This window comes from Lynx canadensis, chromosome A2 (assembly GCF_007474595.2).
Source record: "Lynx canadensis isolate LIC74 chromosome A2, mLynCan4.pri.v2, whole genome shotgun sequence".
Taxonomy (NCBI): domain Eukaryota; kingdom Metazoa; phylum Chordata; class Mammalia; order Carnivora; family Felidae; genus Lynx; species Lynx canadensis.
Window position 1 is genome coordinate 8,079,489 of NC_044304.2, and position 18,790 is coordinate 8,098,278.

Genomic DNA, 18,790 nt, shown 5'->3' on the forward strand with positions numbered 1-18,790 from the left:
CCCATCCCCACCCTTTCCTTTGGAGGTAACCTCGGTTTGCTTGTCTCATGGGGGTGCCAGGTGGACCTGAACGAGGAGGAAACCATTCTCATCATCCGTCGTCTCCACAAAGTGCTGCGGCCCTTCCTGCTCCGGCGGCTCAAGAAGGAAGTCGAGGCCCAGTTGCCTGAAAAGGTAACAGATAGTTTTGAGTGGACAAAGCCATAGTGCAGTGTCGTGCCAGGGGTTTTCCGGCGTAGGACCGGTCAGGTGGCGCTCAGGTGATCGTGGCCCTGGTCTCGCTTCGGCATTGTAGTGTCCATGGGGTGTGTGGACAGCCACTCACTCAAACGAGCTGGTCTGCAGAGTGGAGGCGGGTGTGGATCAGAGCGGGGAGGCCGCCTGGCGTCTGTGGATCAGACGCCTGGGCAGGTCCTGTCCCATCACATCCTGCGGTGCTTAGAGGCTGTGGGCTGCTCATGAACCCGCTCACACCGCAGGATGGCTCTGGCTTCTTGCTCAGGGTCCCAGTCCCCCAGCTGTCCCCCTAGACACCCTCTCCTCCCCCCGGTGGGACATGAATTACTTGCCCTTGGTTTTCTGGTGGACTGGAGAGACGCTTTGGGAAAGTAGTCAAGTTGCCCCTTCTGGGTCAGCACGTCCTGTCTGTGTTTCTCTGTCCCGCTGTACCTACCACAGCCTGTCTCTCCTTGTTCCCCAGCTGTGGGGACTCCTCACCGTCATCCACTTATGCCCTCATTTGAGCACGTATCCTGGGGCCAGGTTGTCTCTGAGAGGTTCAGAGGCCAGTGATGGGCTCAGGCTGGGCGTTAGGCTCAGAGATTCTGAGCTCTGACTGGTGACGTGTGTCCCCTGCAGGTGGAATATGTCATCAAGTGTGACATGTCTGCGCCAGCGTGTGCTCTACCGGCACATGCAGGCCAAAGGGGTGCTGCTCACCGATGGCTCCGAGAAGGACAAGAAGGTTAGCCACGGGCCCCTCCCCTTCCCCACCTGGAAGTCCAAGGCAGGTGGGTTGGGGTCAGGCCAGGTGTTTGGGGCTTGAGCACATTGTCGCCACCTGAGCCTTCTGTCTCCTTGGAGTTTACCATTGAGATCGAGACCTTGTCTGGTGGTGATCTGAAGGGCATCAGATAGCTGCGGTTTAAATCATACCTGGTGGGAACAGGCATGCTCAGTAAAGCCCAATGGCCCATTTCCAGGGATTCCCCCAAGACCCTCCCAGTGTGTCACTATCTGATGTCCTCCGCTTATGAAATGCTGGCCTGCCGCAGATACATCTGTCAACAGGGTGGAGCCCCGTGCTAGTTAGACTGTTCCAGTGAGCCTCCCCTTTCCAGCTGGGAAAGAACTGGCTTAACAGCCATGGCCACTGAGCCCCTTCACCTTGGCAGTAAAAGCATTTGGGGTGATGTGAAGTTTGAAGTGGATGGGGTCTGGGCGAGCTGCTACCTTCTGGGACCCCACCCGCCCCGGCTCCCCTCGTAAGGACAGAAATTCCCTCCTGGGTCCCTTGATTCTGCTCCCGATGCCTCCCCATTGGCCTACCTCCCCATTTCTTCCTTTCCATGTTTTCTTTGGGCCCTTTCTCACCTGAGCAGTTGCAGCAGATACCCAAGCCCTGCATCCTTCTCTCTGTAGCACGGGTCTTCCCAGGTCATCAGGGCCCATCTGGCTGCAGCCCCTTAGAGATTCCCCTCGAGGCCCCCAACCAAGAAAAATGTTTGTCATTCAGCCTCAGCCCTTTGCCAGTCTTCCTTCCCTTCCGTCCTCCCAGCCTCTCCAGTGTGCCAGGCAATCTCTTCCCCTGGCGCTGGCTCTGGGCCCTCTGCGCCTCCCCGGGAGCCAGCCCCCTGCTCCCAACTGCTCCGCCACACGCCATACCTCCCCTGAAGTGCCCCTTCTGGAGTCCTTCTCCCACCACCACCACCACCCCCACCCCCACCCCCCGTCCCCGCAATCTGCTCCAGGAACAAGACCCAACATGGGAGCTTCTCTTCTGCCTTCTCAGGGCAAAGGTGGCACCAAGACCCTGATGAACACCATCATGCAGCTCAGGAAGATCTGCAACCACCCGTACATGTTCCAGCACATCGAGGTGAGGCCCTTCTCCAGGGATGGCAGGCCTTCCGTCCTCCAAGCCGCATCTGTCTGGGCTGAGCCCCTCCTCACACAGAGTTAGGCTTAATGTTTATTTATTGTTGAAAGAGAGACTGAGAGTGCGTGAGTTGGGGAGGAGCAGAGAGAGGGAGACACAGAATCCAAAGCAGGCTCCAGGCTCTGAGTTGTTGCCACAGAGCCCGACTTGGGGCTCAAATCACAAACCGTGAGGTCATGACCTGACTGGAAGTCAGACGCTGAACGACTGAGCCACCCAGGTGTCCCTCCCTGACAGCTTTTTAAAAGATACTTTATAATACTTTGAGTAGGTAATGCCTGTACTTGTCTTGGCTGTTGATTTTCTGTGTGTAAGTGCTTATTGTAAACAATCCAAACAACGTGGGAAAACATGTGATAGAAATGAAAGCTCCAGAAAGCCTAACCCCAGATAGCTGCAGAAAGCATTCAGAGACTCATCTTTGTGGTTATTTTCCCAAATAATCCTGGTAGGGTCCCTCTGCCTCTGCTGGTTGGCATACTAGCTTTTGCCGCTCAGTGATGTGGGAGGGGCCGTTCCTGTTTGGAACATTGAGGGCAGCCTCCCTTTTCGTGAAGTCTCTGGGTCAGAACTTTTGGGGCCACGATACCCTTTGAGTCTGGATTCTTCTGAATTGCACACGTATGTCTGTACTCACTGGCATAAGGTCTCAGGATCTTTGCAAACCCCTGATGCCCTGGGATTCCATTCTCTGCTCCAAGAATGGTCTCAGGCCATTTTGGTGGTTAACGGTGCTGTCCTGTGACTTACTTTTCTTTGGGGGAGGCTGAGGAAAGGGATGTTGGTGGGATGCAAAAGCAGTGTACAGCGTCTGGGTGTGGCCTCAGAGCCACTGTGGGTGACCTCTGTGCACCAGTGTGAGGGCTCGGAGGCGTGGGGCCTCTTCCTGCCCTGCCCTGACCTATCTCTCATTCTGTTGCAGGAGTCCTTCTCCGAGCACTTGGGGTTTACCGGTGGCATCGTGCAAGGGTGAGAAGCTTCCCGGTGAAGGGGGTGGGCACACGGTCCACATGCAGGTCTTTTGCACTTCTTTGGTTGGCTTTATCGCTCCTGTGACCTTTGTCCAATTTCAGAGGCACCGTGTTCGTGGCAGTAAATTTAGAAAATATATAGACAAGCCCAAAGAAGGGGCTAAAAATCCTCCATACCTTGAGAGTAGGTCACCATTAATCTTATGAGGCAGAGCTGGCTTCCCGGGCCCACCGTGCCACATCCGGGCTCTGGGACCCTTGACAGCCTTCTTAACCACTCAGCCTACGCTCCGTCCGCTAAGAGAGATGGTATTTGATCCACCTTGTCACGGTAGTGTTTTCTCCAGCGTTGTTCATGAAGTCCAACCCAGGCTTCGTTAAGCCCAGGTGTGGCTGTGGGTTCTACGTCTAGATCTCAACATTGCAAATAGCTTTGCTATGGAGCTAAAGCCACCATCATTTCTCTGGGTTAGTAAACTGCTGTGAAGAACAAAGGCATCAAAATAAAAGATTAAAACGTTCTTTAGCTATGTGTCTTTTGTACCAAATTGCATAATTGGGGTGTCACAGAGTTGACTTCAGGTCCTGGCCCTGGCATATCCGCAGCCATGTCTCGCTGTCCCCCCGGCCTCAGTCTGCACAGCTGTAGACCAGGGATTGTTGGCTGGAGTGAATGAGAAAAGCGGCTTTGGCCCTGAACCCTGCACGGGGTGCGGTGTGGACACTCTCCAGTGTGAGCCTTTGCTCTTGGAGGTTCTCCCAAGGAATGGGGAGGAGGCCTAGCTTCCTGCTGTCCCAGCACGATTGCTGATCACGTCTCTTCTCATTCTTAAAAGTGTCTGAGTTGGACGACAGTCATGTGCTCACCCTTGATCAAGTCTGGCCTGAGCATATTTTAGTTGGGTTGAAATGACTTTGCGGAAACTCCACAGCGGTGAGTGGGTCTGCCTAGGAAGCCACTTCTGTGCCCATGATCATGATGACCAGCCTGCCTAGGCGCTCAGGTCAGCCTGAAGATGGGAGCCGTCTCCTGTGCCTGTCTGCAAAGCACCGCTGTTAACATTATGTGCGTTCTTTCCCCACTCCCTCCGCTCCCCAGGCTGGACCTGTACCGCGCCTCGGGGAAGTTTGAGCTTCTTGATAGGATTCTTCCCAAACTCCGTGCCACCAACCACAAAGTGCTGCTGTTCTGTCAGATGACCTCCCTCATGACGATCATGGAAGATTATTTTGCGTATCGCGGCTTTAAATACCTCAGGCTCGACGGTAAGTGTGACCAAGAGAGACGCTTTTTGAGGGGACTCATTATCTGCAGCTGCCAAAGCTTCTGGCTGGTACCCCGTCCCTTACAAGGCAGAGCAGGGCCTGGAGCTTGGGTCTAGCATCAAGAGTGAGCCTACCACGTTCAGTGGTGCAGGCCTGTGGGACTGGTTGGCCAGCCTGGGTCTGACACCCCGTTCTCCCGAACATGAGGCTCCTGCTCTGCGCCACTACACATCTGGGTCCGGTGTTCACGGGGTTTTATGCAACAGCCGTGTTTTGGTTAGAAGCAGCAGAAATCCGTATCCGTGGGCATGAGGAAGAAGTATTCAGGGGTTATGCTTGCTTCGGTACGGCTGGACCCATGTGTCTAGAAGATACTGATGAGCTTTTTCTCAGGCTCTTGGCTCCACTGTCCTCCATCTTGGCTTCCTGCTCAGGCGTCCTGTCCAGGCTCCCCTGATGCTCTTTCAGCAAAGTCCTCGGTGGTCCCCAACAAAGGGTGCAGCCCATCTTTTCCCTCAGAGCTCCAGGGGCTGGCTCTCATTAGGTTGTTGTGAGCCACATGCCCTTCTCTCCAGTGCCACGTGGTTGTAGAGCTGTCACTGGTCAGGCCTGGAGCCCACGCCAGAACTACCCGCACTGAGAGTAGCAGGCGAGGGAGAGCGGGAAGCTGGGAGCAGGATGACAGCAAGTTCTTCTGGGAACAGTGCTTGTCTGAGACCCTTGTGCTCTCATGGCTTTATCCAGCCCACGGGAGCTCCTGAGGGGGGGTGGGTGCTCAGCGAGATGGTGACAGCATGCTGGACGTGTGGTCTGACGCTTGTCAGGTGGCCAGGAAGGCCCCGGTCTCTGTGCGACTGCGGGAGCACTCGGACTCCTGAGAAAAGTGAGCTTGGGGAGCCGCTGGGTGGAACACGGTTAGGGAGGTTGCTTCTTTCCCACAGCTTCTCGGAGCTTTTATTGAAGCTCATTGCCAGGTGCATCTGCCTGACAGGATGCCCCAAACTTCTGGGCCTTCATTTTGTCTATTGCCGTGCAGCTGGTGGAACTGTGGTTTCACAGACCACAGACCTGTGGTCGCTGGCTGGTCGCCCGTCGGTCTCTGCCCTCCCCGCCCCCACGCACGGCCTGCCTTTCACACCTGTCGTGCCTTCCTTCAGTCTGGTCTTGGGAGTTCCGTCCAGGGCCACCTTTACAAACACAAATGACAGCATGTCTCCCTGTGCCCCTGACAACAGGACAGCCCGGCCTCTCCAGCCGCCTCACCCGTCCTTCACGGGCCAGGCCTTTGTGAACCCTGGTCCCTGTCTGTGTCGCTAAGTCAACCCTCAGAGGAGGGGCTGTAGGTAGAGAGCATATTCCCACCCGCCACGGCATCTGTTCATTTGCTCCGTTTCTTTCCTTCCCCGTGGTGAGGAGGGGATTTTGTCTGTCGGCCACAACTGCACAGTACCCACGTGGTCACGGGCAGAAGCTCTGGCAAAGAACAGATAAGAGGTGGGGGCTCAGCAACACGTTGTGAGATGGAGTCTTCCACCGTCAGTGGTGAGAGTGAAGGTGCCGGGGAGGCCCTTCTGCCGTGGGGCCTGCCCCGTCCTTGCTCCAGGCCTTGCCTGTTTCCCCGGAAAAGAGCAGCTGGGGACACGTCTGGAGCCCAGGCTCCTGTGGGCAGGGCCTCCATGCTATGTGTCGTGATGTGTAGGTAAGCAGCTAGAAGCACTGAAATTCATTTCATCACCAAAAATGACTCCTGATTTTGCCACGGGCACCTTGGCTCTGAGCTGGCAGCAGGCCAAGCAATTTCGGTGCCCCTGTGCTATTCATGGTGCTGAGGATCGTGTCTTAGCTGGTCACACCTGAGTCCCTATGGCTCCGTGAAGAGGGAAAGCCATTCCCGCCTGGAGGGAAGAAGCCCTGTTATGAGGCACCTGTGTGCTTGCCTGTAGCAGGTTCTCCTTGTGAACAGAGAAGCCCCTTGTAGCGAGATCGAGGCAGGCGCTAGCCCTCTGGTCAGTCACCTGTTCCAGGCTCTGTGCTTCGGCACCCACCTGGTTCAGCGCTCATACTGGGCTCATTTTACTCCCAGGTGACACAGCAACCCATTGGTGCTCACTTTCATCTCCCCAGGTGGGAGGAGTGGCATTCGCTAGTGTCCCCGTAAACCCGAACCTCTCGCTAATCGCACTGGTGCATATGTGTTGAGCAATTACGGCGCTGGCCCAGGAGGCCTCTGGGGGACGTGCGCAGGCACTATCCCTGCGCTCCAAAGCAGGTGTCTCCCCTGTCTCCTCTCCATCACCCCCCTTCCCCGCGTGGTCGCCCCTGCTGACCCCATTCTCCCCGTGCCCTGCAGGAACGACGAAAGCGGAGGACCGGGGCATGCTGCTGAAAACCTTCAACGAGCCGGGCTCCGAGTACTTCATCTTCCTGCTCAGCACGCGGGCCGGGGGGCTCGGCTGAACCTCCAGTCAGCTGACACTGTGATCATTTTTGACAGCGACTGGAACCCTCACCAGGTACGAGTGGGCTAGCGCCCCGGCAGGGAGGGGACTCGAGGCTGCACGGAGACCCTGCTTGCCGCGAGTGGCTGCGGCCCCCACAGCTCCTGAGGCTTTTTTACAGAAACTCAGAGGGTATTTTTCTCTGTTTCTCAAAACATAGAAATTTCTTTGATTTTGGAAAAAACGTACTCCGTTGCAGTTAAAAAAAAAAATCCTGAATTTTTGGAAATACGTAAAGAAAGCAGAAAATAAACCCAATCTTAACAGCTGTCGGTAATTGCTGCTTTTTTAGTGATGCGAGCCTTCCAGGCTGCGTTCTGTGTGAACTCTCACACAGTTGTGCTCTTAAAAACATTTGGGGCCTAGGTCTATGCTGCTGCTCTTCTTTCTTTTTTTTTTTTTTAATTTTTTTAACGTTTCTTTATTTTTGAGAGACAGAACATGAATGGGGGAGGAGCAGAGAGAGAGACACACACACACACAGAATCCAAAACAGGCTCCAGGCTCTGAGCTGTCAGCACAGAGCCTGACGCGGGGCTCAAACCCGCAAACTGTGAGATCACAACCTGAGCTGAAGCTGGATGCTTAACTGACTGAGCCGCCCAGGCGCCCCTCTTCTTTCTTATCCATATGCCCTCTACAGGGCGCCACGACACCAGCTACAGAGAAACGGGGTGTTACAGATAACAGCAGTTTTTAACTTTTCCCAATGTTTCATTATAAAAGTGATCATTTTTTAATGCAGATATCAATAACGCGAAATAACAGTCCTTTTTTCCCCCCCCACCAGTCTCAGCATATGCCAGCATGTACCCGTATGCACACAGGCACGTTCGGGTTTTGACACAAAACACAGCATGTTCTAGCATGTGCTTTAGCAGCTGGTGTATTCTCCTCTCGGTGCGAGCACACTGGGAGGCCACACAGCCGTGTGCTCAGCTGCCAGGTGTCCGGCCATATGGTGGCCCTGAGACTTTACTCAGACCGCACTTGGCAGGTGTCTGGGTTTTGTTTCTCAGCGTGACCACTTAGGGAGCCCTGTTGTCCCTCTCTTGGAGTATTTGTATGAGGACTCACTGGCCAGTCCACCCTCAGTGGTGGGATTGCTTGGCCCGTGGCCATGATCTCTTCATCTTCTATTCACTTGTGCCACAGTGGCCTCCAGAAGGCTGCCCTAGGTTTCTCTGCCCCCCCTCCCCCCAGGGTATGAGCGTGTCCTTCCCCACAGCCTAGGGGCCCTAGTCAGCAGTGTGGGAATTCTAGCCCATCTGATGGGCCGATGCTCTGGTTGGTTACTAGCGACTCTTTCTACCATCAGCCTGGGGCGTACTTCTCACCAAGACCTCAGCGACCAGCCAATTTCCTGAGAAGTGGTTGGGGGGTGTGCTGCCCCCATCAGCAGGCATATAGTGGGCAGAGGTCCCCCTGGAGCCCTGTCCTCTGCCACACTAGGGGCATCAGAAGCCACTAAACTTCCTACAGGGCCTAGGGCACATGATCCAGTGCTTACCCTGCCGGGAAGCATACTGGCTGAGCCAGGGGCATTCCTGTCTGCCCCACCCCCCCCAGGCCAGGCGTGGCCTCCATCAACCCCATGGGGTATGATTCTCGACCGTAGGCCCACATCCCTCTGGCCCAGATGCAGGACTTCACGGGAACCCTGCTGATTTGGGGCTGGGGGTGATGATAGAGAAGTGTTGGCAGCCACGGCTACCACTTGATCAGAGCTTCACTGTGCGTCACGCTCTGGGCTGAGCGCCCAGTGCCATTTAGCTCCTCTCCCCACACGACAGCCAGGAGAAGGGCCCGTGTCAGCAGAGTGAGTCCTGAGGCTCATAGAAGTGGGGCCTTGGCCTGAGCTGCACATAAGGGAAGTAGCAGGGCCCGCAGCCAAACCAGGCACTGCCAAGATGCTGTCCTGCTTCGGTCATGTCCTGTGCGTGGTGTCCTTAATGCATACGGCCACACCATGCACGGGGCCCTCCCAGGGTAGGTGAGGGGTCCTTTGTCAGCTGTGACATGAGCTGCTTGGGAACATGACCATCCAGGACTTGTCCTCCAATTGGCACCTTCCACCTGAAGACCCGTAGAGTCCCAGTAAGGTGGGTAGGGGCGATCCCGGGGTGACATCATCCCGGCGCAGTCTGCAGGTTGCGTTCCTGGGCTCCCAGCTCAAGAAGCTGCTGGTTGGGGCAGGCAGGCAGGAGGCAGGCACACGAGAACCGGAAAGTCTTTCCTGGTGGCGCCGCGAGGTTGACTTCCTCTTAAAACGGCATAGAGCTGGATCGGGACTGACCCGCGTCTCTTCCTCTAGGACCTGCAAGCCCAGGACCGCGCCCACCGCATCGGGCAGCAGAACGAGGTGCGAGTGCTCCGTCTCTGCACGGTCAACAGCGTGGAGGAGAAGATTCTGGCCGCAGCCAAATACAAGCTCAATGTCGACCAGAAGGTGATCCAGGCCGGCATGTTTGACCAGAAGTCCTCCAGCCATGAGAGGCGCGCCTTCCTGCAGGCCATCCTGGAGCACGAGGAGCAGGACGGGTGAGGGCAGCGCCGGCCCCGACCCCCTCCCCGGCGTGAGTGGTGGACGCATGAGCGGCTTTCATTTTTGTTTTTTACCTTTTTTGCACTCTTTTTTTTTTTTTTTTTTTTTTTTGCATCCCTTTGGAGTAAAGGGATGTGGGCTGAAAGGAAAGAGGATGAGTACTTGCTTTTTCTTTGAAGTGGTTTTTTTTTCTAAACTACTGGTGAAAGGCGCCGGATTGACAGCCCTGGAGCCTGAAGTCCTCTATTTATCCACAGAGCAGACACTGCAGCACGGGCAGCGGCAGTGCCAGCTTCGCCCACACTGCCCCTCCGCCAGCGGGCGTCAACCCCGACCTGGAGGAGCCACCTCTAAAGGTGAGAGGGGTAGTTCAGTCTCCACGCCCATCCGGTCCTCGGCTTCCCGGCTGAGACGGCCAGCAAGGGCCCTGACCCCACGGAGCGTGCTGTGCGTGTGCGTGTGTGCCTCGCTGCCGCGTGGGTCCCCATCCACCGCAGCCGGACCGGGACCGCCTCGTTGCCCGTGGCCTGCCGCCGCCCAGCCCGGCCTCTCCGCACCCGAACTAAATGTGTGCCACCTTCTAGGAAGAAGACGAGGTGCCCGACGACGAGACGGTGAACCAGATGATTGCCCGGCACGAGGAGGAGTTTGACCTGTTCATGGTAAGCGCCGCGTGGAGGCAGAGGCACTGTTCCCGCCTCACAGGCTCACAGGGTGCCCTGCGGCTTCACGCGCCACCCTGTCAACACGAGATCGAGCAAAACGTCTCGGTGACGGTGGTGTCCCCTGCGGGTAACAGAGCCAGGGGCGTTTCACGAGGTGGCCGCACACTGCCTCCTAAGTGACCCATTTTCTTCTGTGGCTTCCAAGGAGTGTTGCAGGAGTGGTGGCGCGCGCGCACGCACACACACACAGCGCCACACGCAACACACACAGCGTCCCCTTTGGATCCTCAGTACTGCAGAATGCGTGTCCTCCTGAGTCCTTTGCCCTTGAGGCTCCCTTTCAGAGGGAGTTGACACTGTCCCAGGCCAGTGGTCAGTCACAGATGCTCCTGAGCCCTGGGTAGAGAGCACTGGTCAGCATGGAATCAGAGTGTGGGCCCTCAGCCTCTCTTCTGCTGTCTGTTCTGGAATTTTCTGCCTCAAGCCGGAGCTCCTAGCAAGGGTCTACTATCAGCACCGGGCCGGCCTGGCCGTTGCAAACTCCAGAGCCTCTGTTGAGCTGCCTTGTAGCATCTGTGTCAGGCAGAGAGGCCTCCCCTTGCCACGTGCCCTTTGTATGCGGCAGCTCTCCTCATGCTCACGCCTCTCTCCCTCTGCCCCCTTGCCCCGCGTCCCCCAGCGCATGGACCTGGACCGCAGGCGCGAGGAGGCCCGAAACCCCAAGCGGAAGCCGCGTCTGATGGAGGAGGATGAGCTCCCCTCATGGATCATCAAGGACGATGCCGAGGTAGAGCGTCTGACCTGCGAGGAGGAAGAGGAGGAAAATGTTTGGCCGAGGCTCCCGCCACCGCAAGGAGGTGGACTACAGCGACTCGCTGACCGAGAAGCAGTGGCTCAAGGTACATGCTGGAGAGGGCCAGTTGGCGATGGGGTCGGGGGAGCAGAGGCTAGCTGCTGTACCGTGGGCCTCATCCAGAACCCGAGTGGGCTCCCTTCCGGCCCCTCTTGGTGTTCATTAGTGACAGTGATGGCTCTGGTGTGGGGTCAGCTCGTTCGGTTCCTCCAGACCCGCACAGGAGAGAGCACCCACGTGGCCCCGAGGCAGCTCGGGACTCACCACTAGGCGTAACTGGCCTCGGCTCTGCGTGGTCTTCCGGGGTCACTCCCCTGTCAGTGGGAAAGGCAGCGACGAGTTAGTGATCGAAATGCCCTGCCACACGGTAGGGAGTGCCAGCCGGGATCAGACAACCTCACTTTGGGCACTTTGCCTCCCAGAGCTGGACTCCTCACCCGGCTGTGGTGGGGGGAGGAAGCAGGTCCCTACCCAGGCTCAGCATCACAGCTGCTCACAAGTGACACGGTCATGGTTTTCAGCAGATGTGCCTGGGTCCCTGGCAGCAGCAGGTGTAGGCGGCTGAGTCGGGGCCTCAGGGGTCTGGTCGGCCCACTGTGCCAGCACAGTTGGCAACGGAGTTGTGGTGACAGGTCAGGCCTTTCCCAGGCTCGAGGCTCTGAGTGCAGAAGTGATGGCTGGGAACCGGCCATGGAGTTTGACAAAAATATCTATGAAGCAACACTTTCCAGGAAAGCAGGTGGGGGCGTTCAGGTTGCCTTGTTGATTGGCACACCCCGGGATAAATGATAACTGCCTTCCCAAGTCTCCAGTTGCACTCCCTGGGGTTCCTCCCGATTAACTGTGGGCCCCAGTGGTTCCTCAGTGCGTGAGGTCCAGCAGCCCTGGCCCCATCCAAGAAGCTCAGAACCACCCAGACTAGTGAGCTTGCCTGCTGAGCTGTGCTCAAGAGGGGACCACTGAAACATGCTGGGGAACCAGGCGACCCTCGGGTGGGGCAGGTGGCTTGTCCTGCTCCTCACCCTTCAGCCCGAGCTCCAGGGACAAGAAGAGAACCCCAGTTGATGGAGCATAGGCCCAAACACAGACCTGTACGACTCCCGTGGTCGTACACTCCCACAGTTGAGATACGGGTGCCCTTTAAAAACAGTTGCCCGTGGGCTAGTATCATTTTTTTTTAACGTTTATTTATTCTTGAGAGACAGAGACAGGGTGTGAGTGGGGGAGGGGCAGAAGAAAGGGCGACCCAGAATCCGAAGCAGGCTCCAGGCTTGAGCTGCCAGCACAGAGCCGACGTGGGGCTCAAACTACAAACTGTGAGATCATGACCTGAGCCAAAATCAGATGCTTAACCGACTGAGCCACCCAGGCGCCCCTATCGATTCACGTCTTTTTTTTTTTTTTTTTTTTTTTTTTTTTTAATTTTTTTTTTTCAACGTTATTTATTTTTGGGACAGAGAGAGACAGAGCATGAACGGGGGGGGAGGGGCAGAGAGAGAGGGAGACACAGAATCGGAAATAGGCTCCAGGCTCTGAGCCATCAGCCCAGAGCCTGACGCGGGGCTCGAACTCCCGGACCGCGAGATCGTGACCTGGCTGAAGTCGGACGCTTAACCGCCTGCGCCACCCAGGCGCCCCTTAATGTTTATTTTGAAAGAGAGAGAGACGGAGACAGAGGCATGAGTGGGGAGGGGCAGAGACAGAGAGGAAGACACAGAATCCGAAGCAGGCTCCAGGCTCTGAGCTGTTAAACAGAGCCTGACATAGGCAGAGACAGAGAGGAAGACACAGAATCCGAAGCAGGCTCCAGGCTCTGAGCTGTTAAACAGAGCCTGACATAGGCTCGAACTCATGGACTGTGAGATCACGACCTGAGCCGAAGTCAGACACTTAACCGACTGAGCCACCCAGGTGCCCCTTTTTTTGTTTTTTTAAAAATAGAATTCATATACCACTAAGCTCACTTAAGTTGTACAGTTCAGCAGTTTTAGTATATTCCGAGTTGTGCAGTGGTCACCACAGGTCAGCTTAAGAACATTCTTGTCACCTCAGAAAGAAGATCCCTCTTCAGCTACCCTTCTGTTCCTTTATTCCCACTAGCTCTTGCCCTGGACGTTTCGTATAAATGGAGCAATGTGCTATCCTTTGGCGTCTGGCTTCTTCCAGCAGGCAGACTCTTTCCAAGGTTTATCCATGCGGTAGCAAGTATCATTCCTTTCCAAGGCCGAGCAGCATTCTGTTGGACAGATAGGCCACACGGTGGTGATGTCTCTGTTGGTGCAGACACTTGGCCTGTTTCCACCGCTTGGCTATCGTGAACAACGCTGCTGTGAACGTTGGTGGACAAGACTTTGTGAGGAAACACGTTGTGATTTCTCTCACATAGAGATCTAGAAATAGAATCGCTGAGTCAGATGGTCTTCTGAGGAGCTGTCAGACTGTTTTCCAAAGCGGCAGCGCCGTTTCGCTTTCCCCCGGCAGCATGTGACAGATCCAATTTCTCCGTAACCCTGCCTATATTTGTCACCTGCCCTTTGATTGCAGTCATTCTGGTGGTTATGAAATGGTAACTTCATTGCGGTCTTTATTTGCATTTTCTTGGTGCCCAGGGGGGTAGGACATCTGCTGATGTGCTTGTGGGCCATTTGCGGACCTTCTTCAAAAGTCATTTCATTAGATGTATGGTTTGCAGGTATTTTTTCCTATTCTGCGGTTTATTGTTTCACTTTCTCGATGGCGTCCTTTGAAGCACAAACGTTTTTAATTCTGACGACGTCCAGCGTATCTATTTTTCTCCTGCTTGTGCTGCGGTATGGTGTCTGAGAGTCCGCTGAGAAATGCAGGAGCACAAAGATTCACCCCCGTGTTTTATTTCAAGGGGTTTTAGAATTTCAGCTTTTACACATGGGCCCATGGCCCTTTCCGAGCAGTTCTTGTTTAGGGTGTGAGTTAGGGATCCGACTCCATTCTTTTACAAGTGGACAGCCAATTGTTCTGGCCCCATTTGTTGAGGTGATGCTTTCCCTACAAAGCGTGTGCCTTTTTGTATGTCATACCCGTTAAGAATTTGCATTAATAAAACAAAAAACAAAACACATTTGCCCAAAACAAGTACTCTCTTTTCTCCGTGCTGGCCCTTTAACTGGCCTCACTTTTCTGGCAGCCGCTCTGGTGCCACATGCACCAAAACTGTTCAGAATGTTGCTGGCACGTGCCCTTCTGACCTGCGTGTCCGGGCCTCAGGACCAGAGACCCTAGTCTCGCGTCCCTAGGGTGGCTGCGACAGTGACCACAAACTGGGTCACTTAAAACTACAGCAGTGTATTCTCTGACGGTTCTGGAGGCTTAGGGACTGAAGTCGAGGTGTCAGTAAGACCCTTTTTCCGCTGAAGGTTCTAGGGGAGGCCCCTTCCTTGCCACCTCCAGCTTGCTGTGGCTCCTTGGCCTGTGGCCCCATCGTCCCAGTCCACCGCCATCTTCCGTGGCCCCTCCCCTGTGTGTCTTTGTGTCCTTTCCTGTCTCTCTCGGGGACATTCTCATTGGAGCTGTGGGCCCACCCTGACACAGGATGATTTCATTCTGCTCTTTAAGTAATTACGTCTTTAAACATCCTATTTCAACATAAGATCACGTTCTGAAGTTGGACACGGACACGAACTTCGGGGAACACTGTTCTACCCTCCACACCCACCCTGGGCTCCCAGGACACGCCCTCGCCCGTGCCAACCTTGCAGTGGCTCCTGCCTGCCACGCGCTCTTCCAGCCGTTCCTTTGGCCTGGATGCCTTACCCACCCTCTCCCTTCAGATCTCAGCCTGGTGCTACCTCCTCGGAGGCGCGCCCTTGACCCCCGACCTGGGCACGTCTGCCCCACCATCAGAGCACCACTCACCCTCCTTCTTGGCAATCGACACGCTTTGTGCCACGCTTGCAAGATATTTGTCTGCTTACGCTCTCCCTCTGTGAGGGGTTTTTTCCCTGCTGTGTCCTCAGCTCATGGCCCTGTGTCCTGCTCACGGTCACAGCTGACACATGTGAGGGGACGACCAGCACATCCCCGTGAGTCCCGCCCCCACTCCCTTTCCTGATTCCGGACTCCCCTGGAAATGTGGCTTCTTACTTCTTTACTTGCAGGGATAAAACGTGCAAGTTGGTTATTACCTTTGAGAAGTATGAAGTTGGTATTGTTTGAAAATTAATATCGTTCAGATACAGCCTCTTCTGCTCAGCACTTCCACTTCCACGAATCCATGTATAAGCCACACAGCTGTCAGTCGTGGCATTGGTTACACTGGCACCCCTCCCCCAAACGGAAACCACCTAAATGCCCAAGAACGGGATGTTTAAACGAGGGTGTGTCGTACAATGGGATACTAAGCAGACATTCAAAATTATGTTGCAGAAAAACGGCAGGAAATACACCCAGGATATAGTAAGGAAAAACATGAGTCCTGTTGTGGTACGTGGATGTGACCGTAGCTCTGTCCCCAGTCCCGCACGTGTTCGTGGGAAGGGCCGGGAGCATCCTGAAGGCGACTGGCAACGCTGGCTGCACGCAACGTGAATGTACCTGATGCCAGTGAACCGCACGCTTAAAAATAGTTACAGCGGTCAGTTTTCTGTTCTGTATGTTTGGCCAGATTTTGAGAAAAATGCAGAGGGTCTAGTGCAGAAGTATGAATAGTGTCACTGTGGGTGGAGGGATTCCAGGGTTCAAGTCTTCAGTCTCCATTCAGTGAGGATATGCCTCTAATTGCTAAAGAAATGCGACTGTCTGCTTGTTAAGGACAGGCGGGCGCCGGGGCACACGGAGGCACACAGGCCTGCCCTGGTCCCCCGGGGCCCGTCGAGAGCCCCTGTGAGCGTCCCGCCCAGCTGTGCCCCGCGGGTCTGCGCCGCGGCCTTTGCCTGTCGACCTCGGTGCTGGCTGTCCTATTTTACCACTATTGACCCTGAAGGCCATCGAGGAGGGCACGCTGGAGGAGATTGAAGAAGGAGGTCCGGCAGAAGAAATCCTCTCGGGAAGCGCAAGCGGGACGGCGACGCCGGCTCCTCCACCCGACCACCAGCACCCGCAAGCCGCGACAAGGACGATGACAGCAAGAAGCAGAAGAAGCGGGCGGCCACCCGTCCGAGAAGCTCTCCCCCAACCCTCCCAACCTCACCAAGAAGATGAGAAGATCGTGGATGCCGTGATCAAGTACAAGGACAGGTAAGTCGGGAGCATGGCGGGCAGACGTTGGGGGTCTTCGGAGGTGCCTCCAAGCCGGTCGTCGGGTCAGTCCCTCCACAAGCACTGGCTGCCTGTCCTTGTCCCGGGACCCTGCCCTCCTGAAACATACTGTCTGCAAGAGGGAAGCGCACAGTGTCAGCTGTGGTGACAGGAAGAGAGAGCGTGGTGGGGAGGTAGAGACAAGGTGCTCTTTTCAGGGAAGGTGACATTTGAGGGCAGCCCTGAGGAAGGGAGGTCTGGGATGAGTGCTCCAACAGAGGCAAGAGCCGGTGGAGAGGCCTCAAGAGGCCAGGGGTGAGCGAGGTGGAGAGGCAGGGGTCTGTGCTGTGATGGGCGCCGATCGCACGGATGGCAGACGGTGGCGAGGAGGCCCGCGGGGCGAGAGCACAGAACAGGCAGCTTTCTTTCTCTAGACTTTCCACCGTCTCCCCACACTCGTGTGACCAGCAAGCCTGGTTTTCGTTCTTGGCCCCCTTGGTCTGGGCTGTCACGGGTGGGCTGCACGTTGAGAAGACAGACCAGGTTCCACTCGAGGAACACACACACCAGATTCGAGGACTGCGGCGGATCCATTGTGGATCACAAGTACCATATAAATAGCAAAATAACGTCCTCCCAGCCCTTCAAGGGAACAGGTGCACATTCTGCCAGCTCGAGGCAGGTCGTGTGGACTGACAAGAGGTGGCTACGGTGCGAGGCCTGCGCCCTGCTCAGGACTCAGGTTGTTCTGCTCCCCTTCTGGTCCATACCGGCCAGTACGGCTGTTCCAGTAACCGGGAAGGTTGTCCAGCTTGACTTTATAGTAACACTTGGCACTCAGTCATTAAGCAAAGTAAGGATAAGCTGTAATCTGTAGGAGGGAAAAGTGTCAGGGTGTAAGCTGTCAGCATATCATTTGGAGATGGGGGGGTGGTGATGATTATAATACCCAAACAAAAGATATAAATTGCCTTTCAAAAAAGAATCTTTTAGGGGCTCCTGGGTGGCTCCGTCAGTTAAGCGTCCGGACTCTTGATTTGGCTCAGGTCATGATGTCCCATTTCGTGCGCTCAAGCTCCGCATTGGGCTTTGCACTGTCAGCGTGGAGCCTGCTTGAGATTCTCTCTCTCCCTCTCTCACTGCCCCTCTCCTGCTGGTGTACACGCACACGCTCTCCCTTAAAATAAGTAAGATAAACTTTAAATAAATAATAAGAATAAAAAAGAATCCTTTATTATTAAGAGACAAATGGCTGAGAAAGGCCTATTGAAGTTCAGCCACTCATTCTCAAAACATAGCTGCGGTATTGAGAAGAAAATGCTGAGCTAATTTGCAGACTTCACCTTTGAGGCGAATGCCACACAAAAAACGTAGAAGACTCACAATTATTTAAAATATGGAATATGCAGAGGTCACCTGGGCTCAGTTGGTTGAGCGTCCACCTCTTGATTTCGGCTCGGGTCATGATCCCAGGGTCGTGGGATCCAGCCCCACGATAAAACATGGAGCGTGCAAAAATCCAGTGAAAATTATAGACCCCAGTGTTTCTTCCAATGATCTTCTTGCGAGGGAGTCTTAAATTGTCAAAATGAAGAAGACCCTTGAAGGTTAGGGGGCAAGGATGGACTTGTGAAAAAGTCCTGCTGATCTTTTGGATATCCAAATGGAGAAGATGAACTTTGACCCTGCCCCACACTTTACCCGTATGTTAACTTGAAATGGATACCAGACGTAAACGTGAAAGGTAAAACAGTTCTCGAGGAAGGCGCGGATGAACATCTTCTGGCCTCGGCGTAGACTTCCTGAACGGACACAGGCACTGCTGTCCGTAGAAGACTCATAAATTCGGCTTCACTGAAATTAAGAACATTGGTTCATCCGAGGACGCCCTCACAAAGTCAGTGGATGCTCCCGCAGGCTGAAATCTTAAAATGGGCAAAAGTCACAGACGGACTCCTGGAAGAAGACATCCCAGTGACCCGTCAGCGTGTGAAAAGGTGGTCAGGATCAGTGCACAATGTCAAGGTAGCACCTGGGAAACCAGAGGCGCTTCTTTCTGTAGGCTCACCGGAATGGCCAGAACTGCGTCAGAGCTGGCAAGGACGTGGAGTAGTTGTACCTACGTGCCGCTTACAGGGGTGGACGGCGCTTTGGCTGTAAACCTTCTCACCCAGAGGTCGTTGAGCCACGCATGTCACCAAAAGACACATACAAGCACGTGTGCGTAGCAGCCTGGATCGTGACCGCCTCAAACAAAGCAGCCTGGTGTCCATCGTAGGAAATTATCTCAGTGGTGGCCTAATCAAAGAGCAGAATTCCAGGGGCGCCTGGGTGGCGCAGTCGGTTAAGCATCTGACTTCAGCCAGGTCACGATCTCACGGTCCATGAGTTCGAGCCCCGCGTCAGGCTCTGGGCTGATGGCTCAGAGCCTGGAGCCTGTTTCCAATTCTGTCTCCCTCTCTCTCTGCCCCTCCCCCATTCATGCTCTGTCTCTCTCTGTCCCAAAATAAATAAACGTTGAAAAAAAAAAAAAACTTTAAAAAAAAAAAAGAGCAGAATTCCAAAAACCACCGGACAGACATTCTGACGCTCCTGGGAGAATCTTCTAGTCATTTTGTTTGGG

General features: G+C 55.0%; 1 protein-coding gene across 1 annotated transcript in view; it reads left to right on the forward strand.

The window, feature by feature from the left end:
• SMARCA4 (SWI/SNF related, matrix associated, actin dependent regulator of chromatin, subfamily a, member 4) overlaps positions 1 to 18,790 on the forward strand; it is a 90,477-nt gene that overhangs the window by 55,471 nt on the left and 16,216 nt on the right. Inside the window, 18 exon segments of the mRNA XM_030300607.1 lie at positions 61 to 174; positions 859 to 890; positions 892 to 964; positions 2,012 to 2,098; positions 3,081 to 3,127; positions 4,229 to 4,395; positions 6,746 to 6,847; positions 6,850 to 6,908; positions 9,208 to 9,433; positions 9,694 to 9,794; positions 10,023 to 10,100; positions 10,783 to 10,923; positions 10,925 to 11,002; positions 15,914 to 15,949; positions 15,951 to 15,977; positions 15,979 to 16,078; positions 16,081 to 16,128; positions 16,131 to 16,167. Coding sequence (XP_030156467.1) covers positions 61 to 174; positions 859 to 890; positions 892 to 964; positions 2,012 to 2,098; positions 3,081 to 3,127; positions 4,229 to 4,395; positions 6,746 to 6,847; positions 6,850 to 6,908; positions 9,208 to 9,433; positions 9,694 to 9,794; positions 10,023 to 10,100; positions 10,783 to 10,923; positions 10,925 to 11,002; positions 15,914 to 15,949; positions 15,951 to 15,977; positions 15,979 to 16,078; positions 16,081 to 16,128; positions 16,131 to 16,167 — 1,553 coding nt within the window.